The 9243-nt window shown below is 54.5% G+C and overlaps 1 protein-coding gene across 1 annotated transcript; it reads left to right on the top strand.

Annotated features, from left to right (window-relative positions):
* Window positions 1–3016: 3016 nt before the first annotated feature.
* Window positions 3017–4859, top strand: D7B24_003745 (uncharacterized protein; the record flags this gene model as incomplete). The annotated part of the gene is made up of 2 exons (XM_028637932.1): window positions 3017–3210; window positions 3272–4859. 2 exons carry the CDS (start codon window positions 3017–3019, stop codon window positions 4857–4859), a joined length of 1782 nt encoding a protein of 593 aa, XP_028490524.1.
* Window positions 4860–9243: the final 4384 nt, after the last annotated feature.

Genomic DNA, 9243 nt, shown 5'->3' with positions numbered 1-9243 from the left:
CTCCAGCCCAGGAGTCCGGACAAAAGCTTTCGGGCAATTGCGTCCTGCCGTCGAAAAGCTTTTTCAGATCAACGATCTACGCCCATTTGAAGTATGTGGGACGCCGTCGGTGCGTGTAAGGGCGCACATTGACACGCCTGGGCAGCCAGTCGATGCTGCAGGCACCCGCCAGGCCGGATGTCAACCTGAACCGGACGAATGCCTTGATGTGCATCGGTTTCGCAGAGACCAGCTCACTTGGCCTCTTGAATGACTGGTGCCAAACCTTTGGATTGGTATCGAGCAAAAGAATTTGCGGTGCAGCACAAGTGTAGTCTCCCTATACCTCAGGTTGGCAGGCACAAGTCGAAGCATTGTACCAGCTGCAAATCACAGATCAAACCGACTGCAAACAGGTAGCGTTTTGTATCGGAAGATGAACGCGCAACAGGGCTTCCAAGAGACACGCTCACAACAAAGGCTGAAGAGATTGGCATCAAAGTAACATCCATGGCTGAACTTTCCGTGCCTTCGCATTTCAATTGGGTACTAGCGTGGCACCTCAATCCGTTAGTCAGGACTGCGAAAGAACAATATCAAGCTAGGCGGCGTGGACTTGCGGATTCATCCACTGGTGAATATGGAAGCAAACCCTTTGACACGAAATTGATTCGCGTCGTCGTACTGTCAGAGACGGCCTGGCCAGACCTGGTTGACTGTTTTGAAGACTGCTAGTTCGTGGAAACAGCATCGTCTAGGGGCATGAGAGGCCACCCGAAACATGGCCAGGAAAGTACAAGATATCGTCGGTAGTTGAACCCCACGTGCTGGGCGGATGAACTCGTCTCCGGGGTCCGTGCTGAAATATTGACGTTCCTCGTCCATGCCTGCCCCAGCCCCAGTCTTACTGGTGCCGACCAGTACTGGTAGTCAAGCAATCCTCGTTCACATCAACCACGAATCCGACGCCTGGAGATGAAGACCAGTGCTCTGGCACCTGTCGGAGTCAATGAATCTCAACACTGTTCGGTTCGAAAGTCGTTTCCCAAGCGTTGAGTGACTCGCCGTGATGCGAGGACGGCATCCAGCAGTGACAATGCCAGGCCGCCACAATGGCCTCGGTAGTAGCCGACCTGGAATGCGTGTAACACCGGATGCCATTCGCCTACGACACGATGCAAGCTGAATTTTGGCAAGGTGCGGAAGGATGGCGCGATCCCCACGACCGAGGGTTTGCCTCTGATAGCAAAGGAGACAAATCAAGCTATCACCTCGTCTTGCCTGATGACGCTCATCTACGAGACAAGCTGTGCTACGAGCAGTTTGCGTCACGCAAGTTTACTTACCTTGTCATCTCCGGTCCACTCTGGAGAAGATCTTCTCAACCTCTTGAGCCCATGGTTGACAAGATGGTTGATACGACAAACCCTTTTTTGCTGGAAGATATCCGGGAAATGAGCCGATGATGCAACATTGCTAATGCACGTGCTAGATGCCTCCTCTTCCAGAGCAATGTGCCCACCACGACTGCTTCACAAGCGATTGCATGCTATATTTCTGCAAGGTTCATAGAACTCTATACGCTCAGCGATCACAATCCTCGGCATGCTGCATGTATCCGTCTTACTCGACCAATTGCACCTGCCAAGGAACCGGCTCAGGGGCGTCTTGGTCCGACCGCGCCGCTCATCCAGCCTAGTACAAGGCTCTCTGTCAAGCCGCGACTGGCTTCTTTACGCCCAGAATTGTCTTTCTCGACAGGTTTATCATCTCACAAGCTGATTCGGCGATGTTTCGACGCTTCAGGAGTGAATGTCGAAGCGCCTGATAGGCAACACGTCCACTCACGCCCCTACACCGACCTTGAAAAGCTTTCTCCTTATTCTGATCATGAATCCCACCCACTCATGTTTCAGTTTCGTACTTCGTTAGAGCTACCGAAGGTCTCAATTGACCTCGCGGGACAGCTGGTCCACAGCCCTGATTTGTCGCCCCATCGCGGTGTTGAGAGGGGTATCCCCCCCAGACAAAATGCCATTCAAGCAATTCAGGGACGTTTCACATCTGCAATCTATGATGGACCTCTTACTGTATCTGGTGTTCCCGCTTGCTTCATAACACAAATCCCGGCTCCTTTCTCGCCGTGTCTTTACTGTGTGCGACTGTCAGAGAAGATCTCATCGACGTTCCCGGTTCCTTCGAAGACATGTCTGCTTGCGGCCACCAGTGTCTTCTCTTTGGCGTATTCTTCTTTGTCTCGGCAATCTAGTTTCATACAGAATGAAATCCACTCTCTGGGTTATCTTCTTCCAGTAGAGAAAAGAATATTCACGGCTGGCTCTAGTGGATAACGGCTGTCATAGCTCCCCTGCCCATGGCTTTGCGAACTGCATATGCGTAGCCGATAATTTGTATTGAAACATCTAGATGCACCCTTATTACCCGAGGATTTATTTTCCAAGGAACGGGTTCAAGTATTTAGTTGTCATTTTACTGACAGGATAAGAGGCCTGGAGTAGCATCGTCGTCCAAGTCCTTAAAGGTCAGCTGTCACCCTGGTGCCACGACCAGCATACCTAAGGAGGGCTCTCATCGATCGACGGGACTCGCGGAGGCAAGCGCACACGTATCTCTGCCAATATTCCTGAATCGGTAGCAAACACTTCGACAGAGGCGACAGGTTTGGAGATTGCAACTGGCGTTGCTCCTGATCCCACCTCCAGCAGAAGGCAGTTGTTGCGCTGATCGACCATATGCCCAGACCTGCCTACCTTACCTATCTCGGGTGCTGTTCGCGAGAGCTCCTGCCGGCGGCTCGATTACCGGTTCTGCCCACATCTACCTGCCTTGTCTTCTCTTGGTACACGTATTTTACTCTGGTTCTGTCTGGCTGATTTTGGTCCTCTCTGCCCCTCCACCATACTGCCCTCTGCAGGAAGAAACACCGACAATTCTTCACCTTTCCTCACGGTCTCTTCCTCATACAGTTCAAATTCTCCATCCAAGATCATTTGACATTCGGTCAGCGAATGCGACGATGGAAACCTCGCATCAGACCTTCGGGCGCCGTTTGTCGACCAGCCAGCTCTCATACCCCAATCATACCCTCGGAGATATCGCTGATCTGAGCTTCGTACGCCTCGGTCGGGTGGAAAGGGATAAAGACCTTGGCCCTCTTTTACATCCCGGGCAGCCTCTCAGCAAAGCGCGTCAGACAGTCCTTGTTTTTTGGTATGTCGATAGAAGAGGCCACATGTCCAAGCTGTCATCGAGCAACACTAACATACGTCAGCCTTCTGCTGGGGTTTCTTTTCTCGACCGTGGACACTTGCATTGTCTCCATCCCACTCCTTGCCATTTCGAAAGAGTTCAACGACTTCACCAGCTCAACATGGGTGATACTTGCGTACCTGCTTACTTACATGGCATTCGCCACCGGCATAGCCCAGCTGAGCGACATTTATGGTCGCCGCAACTTGCTCCTTCTTTCCTGGACCATATTCATCGCTTTCTCCATGGGCTGTGGCGCTGCAACTAGCATGCCGGTGCTCATCATTTGTCGTGGTTTTCAGGGCTTGGGAGGCTCTGGACTGTACAGCATTGCGCAGATCAGCATTGTCGAGATTGGCCCCGGCCATCGCCCCGGCCTGGTTGGGGCCCTGATGGGAGGTGTCCTGGCGTGCGCCTTCATCTGTGGACCTCTCTTCGGTGGCCTCATTACGCAGAGTGCGTCCTGGCGCTGGATATTCAACATTAACATTCCTTTCGGCCTCGTCGCTCTCGGAGCCATCAGCTTCTTTTGGCCACAGGAACCTCAGATGGCCGAGATCTTGACGTGGTCTGCGTTTGTCAGCATCGACTTCGTCGGCGGCCTCTCTTTGCTGAGTGCCTCGGGGTTTCTAGCCTACGGTGTTCAACGTGGCGGATCGTACGCGGCGGCGTGGGATGACCCAGAGATTGTTGCGGCCCTCACTATTGCCAGTGTATGTTGGGCCGTCTTCTTCACCTGGCAGTACCTACTGGCCAAGAAGCACTTCCCCCACATCCAGCCGCTCTTTCCAATCCGGCTTGCTACCGAGCGTGTGTACATGACTGGGTTGCTAGTCACCCTTCTCACCGGCTTCCCGTTCGTTCCTCTGACTATCAACATTCCCCAACGCTTTCAAATCATTCACGGCGACGAACCTCTGAAGGCGGGCGTCCACTTATTGCCCATGTTGGGAGCATGCGCATTGGGATCTTTTGCGTCAGGTGCCATCTGCAGCAAACGGAACTTTTTGTGTTGGATACTCATGGCGGCAGCGTCACTGCAACTGATGGGCCTGGGTCTCATGTCGACTCTTGACGATCCTGATGAAAGCGTCCGTCAAAGTTATGTTTACCAAACCATCTTTGGTCTCGGCACTGGCCTTGTTTTCAGCGCCGCGACTATTCTAGCTGCTGTCAAGACCATGGCTCACAATGACCTTGCTGTTGCCAACGGCGCAATGGCGCAGGCCCGCGTCCTCGGCGGCTGCATCGGCATCGCTGTTTCCACTGTCATTTTCAACACGCACTTCAACACGGCACTGCACGAGCAGCTTACACCACAACAAATGAGCGATCTGCACCGATCCCCTTCTTCTGCTACTCAATGGCCAGACGAAGCACGCGGGGCCGTCCGTGAAGTCTATGCCACAGCGTATTCCGAAGAACTCAAGGTATTGATGTACGTCGCAGCAGCTACCTTGGTCGTCTCTTTGTTTACGTACGAGAAGAATCCGATATCGATCCACGAGGCTGTGGCCGCAGCCAAGGAGAGAAATGATAAGCACCACGGTCCGGAGACAGACCTGAGTGACCTCGGCAGTCTTCGATCTACCCGGACTGCCGAAACTTAGCATTCCAGCCATTACAGATGGCTGCATGGCTTCCTCAGCTTTGATAAGCTTGTCAGTTTAGGATTCTCTGTTAGATATTGTTAGGTTGTCGGTGAGATCAGGTTGTATTTTTGCTTGGTCTGGACAGCACCGCCGGAAAGCTGACATTACATGGAGGCTGGTATTGGAGACGCATTATGAGAACTTTGTCTTATTAGTCAATGCTGGCCAAGTATCAGTATGGTTCGGGGGTTGTATACCCTTGTTTGGACAGAGTGCAAATATCTTTACGATCGTTCCACTGACGACCGTGAAATGACCCATATGTCGGTGATCGTGCTTGTGACGGAAACAGTCGTAGGCATAAGACTTTAATTAGACCCAGCCGAAGACGACAGGCCCAGTTGTAAGTGCCCACGCCGACTGCAGCCACCTTGCTCCCTGTTCGGTATACGTCAAGTGCTACTACTGTACCACTCGAAGGTTCGCAATACGAGTAGGCCTGTCTGCCTCGTTTACCTGGCAGCTGATGCAGATGCCCGGACAGTTGCGTGAGAAACGTCCCGTTGTCTGCGCTCGGTGTTCTCAAGCTTGGGCAGAAAGAGCTTCTCGCCTTGTTTGCAGGGAGGCGGTTCACTTCTCGGCTGGTTCTCCCGACGGATAGTGGGGGGAAAGGGGGAGGGGGGAGCGGACAGAAAGAGAGACACACGAGTCGTGGAACCCTGCACGACAAATATAGGTATGATGGTGAGGCGACTGGGGAGGGGCCACGATCAGGCAATCTGGTACATGTAAGTAAGTAAACATGCAGGGCTTTCGAGGACAGTTCCTGGGGTTGGCCCTGCTGGCGAGTCAGTTTCCGTTCGGCTGGGGCAGGGAGGGGGAGACCAAGCCCTGACCTCTTCTTTCTTTCTCCTTCTTCTTGCGTCCTGTTCTCAGAGGCTTGGTGGGGAGCATCGCGATGTGCGAGAACGGACATGATGGGTGTACATGTATACGGCTCTTGCGAGTTCTTTTCCGATATTTCTCATGCGGATAATTTGGACGGGATGGTTCTCGCCGAGCTACTCTAGCACGTCGCAGTTGGCGTTGGAACCGACAGTGCGAGATGCGAGTTGCGGGGCCGCATTTGGCAAGTCGGGGTCGTGACTCGGGGGAGGACGAAGCCCGAGGTTCCAGACTACCGACTCCATCGGCACCGAGTGGGTTTTGCATCCGAAAAAAGGCTTTTTTTTCCCTTTGCAAATTACGTCTCGGGTTTTGAGGACGCCCTTGTTGGTCTGGTAGATGGCGCATACTTGCGGGGTGCTTCGAGGCGTGTGCTGTTCTCTGAGAAGACGCGAAGGCAGCGTAGCAGGGAAGGCCGAGTGCGTCGATATGACAGGCCACTCAGGTACCTTAGGTACACTGGTACCTCAGCACGGGGTTCCGTAATATGTCAACGGGTTGTCAGCCGTTACGGAGGCGCTAACGACACGGACGGCGCACTAGAAACCGTCTCTTGCCCGGGCAGTCAGGAACGCCGGCAGCGGTCTGGACATAACATGCATACCTCCGAAGGAAGGGTAAGGTACATTCGGATGCTGGACATATAGGCAGGTGGGCGCCCACCCAAGACAAAAGAGGCTTTGTTTGGGCACATCAGTCAATCGTCATGTGGGCTGACGGTATCAGTCTATGCTTCCTCCTCGTTCGTTTCTTTCCGCAAGGATTGGGGCGTTACGGCGATGGCGTTGATTTCTGGCTTGCCGGTAGTCGACAGCAGGAAGCCCGCCGAGAAAATTGGTCATCATGCGCCAGTGGAACGGGTCCCTCAGGTCCCCTTGCTCGCCCCTCGCCTCACAACAGCGCTAGACCGAAAAAGCAGATGTGTAGAGGGCTGGAAGACAGACGATGGGAGCACAGAGGGGGCATGTTGCAGGGCATTATTTTCACTCCATTTTCATGCCAAACAGATTATTCGACGGAGCCCTTCCTCTCGACTTGGGGCCCTGGCTTGTCATTGAGAAACGTCAAAACTTGAGCGAGATCACGGTGGAGTAGCCGTGCATCCGTCAGAAGCTAGCGATCTGCAGGCGAGGAACCAATGACGTCAGGCGATCTAGTGACAGCCACGGGAGACGATCAACAGTAGAGAAGGGCACATAAATCCTGGCGGCACCCAACTCACGAGGCGCCAGAGGGAGAGGGGCCTCCGACGATCAGTGGTCCTCACCGACGGTCTGGAATCGCTTGGCCAGCGTTGACGATGCCCTCAGACCACCAAGGCCGTCGCGATCTGGCCTGTCTCTCCTCTCCTCACCCAAGACGCAATGGAGCATGACCTGTTGGATCGCAGGGTGCACACCGAGAGTTGGTACCGATGACGTGACTCAAGACGTCATGAACCACAAGCTTCCCAAGCCACCTCCATTTACAACCCCATTCTTTCTCCTCGTCGCGAAAGGACCGACGACAGACAACACCCGGGCCACCACGGTGAGCATGGAGAGCTGGTCATCAGTCCGTCGCGAAATTAGGAGCTGATGCTCCTCCTTCCACATGAGTCAACGCACCATCGTTGGCGTCGGAACCATTGACAGTTGGCTGGCTGGTCAAAGGTCGAGAGGGGACCAGGACCAGGCAGAGCGACCGGTGCCGTTTCCGCGGCGTGTGCCGTCCGGGCGTCCGATGCAGTGTGGGATCCAACGCTAGGGACCCTTCCCCCCTTCCACTCTCTCCCCGGAACTGGCCTGTCAAGCCGCCAGATGGGGATGCAGGCGCTGACGCTAGCGTTGCGCTAAACAGGGCACTGGAGCCCGTGGCCTTGGAATCAGGGCAGCAGCGTGGGACGATGGGGCCAAATCGATATTGTGAATGGAGCGCTCGACATCTTCGTCAGCAAGAACAGAGACCACGAGACACCCCAACTTTTTTCCTCCTCCTTCTGCGAGCCCCTCCGTCACGTAGCGGATTTTTGGTACAGGCCGCGCATGGTCCCGCACCCCCGTTTTGAGAATGGGGTGCCTTGCAGACATGCGATGTACATGTTACAGGCTGGCTGGCCGGCCACCAGACAGCTGTAGGGTAGAGGTGAACGGGTTACTTGGATTGGATTACACACTCGACTTCTGTTTGAGAGGCCTTCTGAAGCAGACAAACCGACAACGCCGCTCTCTTACTGCTGGATCCCTCAGTAACAACATGGGCAACCAGGTCCTTCAGTGCAGATGGGGGGTCAAAGGACAATCAATAGAAACGTCAGTTCCGAGCCGAGTGAAGGAGCGTGCCACGTCTGACCACACGCTATCTGGTACCTGCGGTCAAGTACGGTGCGGTCCCTCTTCGATGGATGTCACCCTTACGGAGAGGAAACCGACCCCGTTTCTTGGCTCCCCTCGACCAGCCCTGCTAGCCAGCTCACTCACCCGTCACTTTTCCTAGCCTGCCCTATCGAAGGAAGGAGAAAAAGAAGAAGAAGAGAAGTGGGAGGTGAGCTAAGCTACCTACCTAGGTACACTACCCATGGCCGAGAAGGGGAGAAGCATGGGCCAGGGGCCCAGGACAAGCCAGGAAGACACACACCTACTGCCTACCTATCTGCGATAAACGGCTGCATTCCCCCTCCCACTGCCTCACGACCTGTCTGGTGTTGTGCCTCCTTCCATCAAACATGCAGTAGCTTCCGCTCGACTGTTCCCCTGCCGAACCCTGGATTGTTTTGTTCAACAGTTACCTAGAAAGCGGCACGTGTGTGTGATCAACCAGCCCTGCTCGACTCAACCGCCGTTCTCCCACCTGGGTCAGGTACACCTTCCTACCTTGGGAGCAGGAGAAGACAACAGCCATCTTTCTCGTGACTTCCTGGACGAAGAGCTCCGTTCTTACTCCGCTACACCTGCCGCCCCCTCCTCCCTCCTTCTCTCCCTCCAACCAGTACTGGCAAGATTCACAAGGACCACTGGCTTCTCCCAGAACGCTTCATTTGCCCAGTTCTTCCGGTCTTTCTCGCCAGCTGGAGCGCCATTTCTCGCCGAGACGCGACAAGAATACCCTCAAAGATATGACCTGCCGCCAACCCACCAGCCAGCCCTGACTCGCACCCTGAGAGGGCCTACCTACACAGACCGACAGTGTAGAGCCTCACCCGTCCTGCCCCGCCGCGCCGACAACCTTCGGCTCGCAGCCATCTCCAACTGCTAGCTGGCATTGCGCGACCTGTATTGCCACCATTTCGATTTCTCTACAGCCTTCAGTCTCTACAGCTCTCATATAGGGTTGGGCGACTTCTGCGTTCTACTTGCGCATCGTGAGGACGGACACCTCGCTATCGATCGAGAATGCTCAGCTCACCCGGCAACTCAGTCTGCGCCGCCTATCCAAAACCATCAACTTAGGTTCTAGGTGCGCGCATCGATCATTCGTT

The sequence above is a fragment of the Verticillium nonalfalfae genome, assembly GCF_003724135.2.
Source record: "Verticillium nonalfalfae strain VnAa140/NRRL 66861 chromosome Unknown scaffold_209, whole genome shotgun sequence".
In the NCBI taxonomy this organism is placed as follows: Eukaryota; Fungi; Ascomycota; class Sordariomycetes; order Glomerellales; family Plectosphaerellaceae; genus Verticillium; species Verticillium nonalfalfae.
The sequence above is the reverse complement of the archived record's forward strand: the minus strand, read 5'-3'. Positions and strand labels throughout refer to the sequence as shown.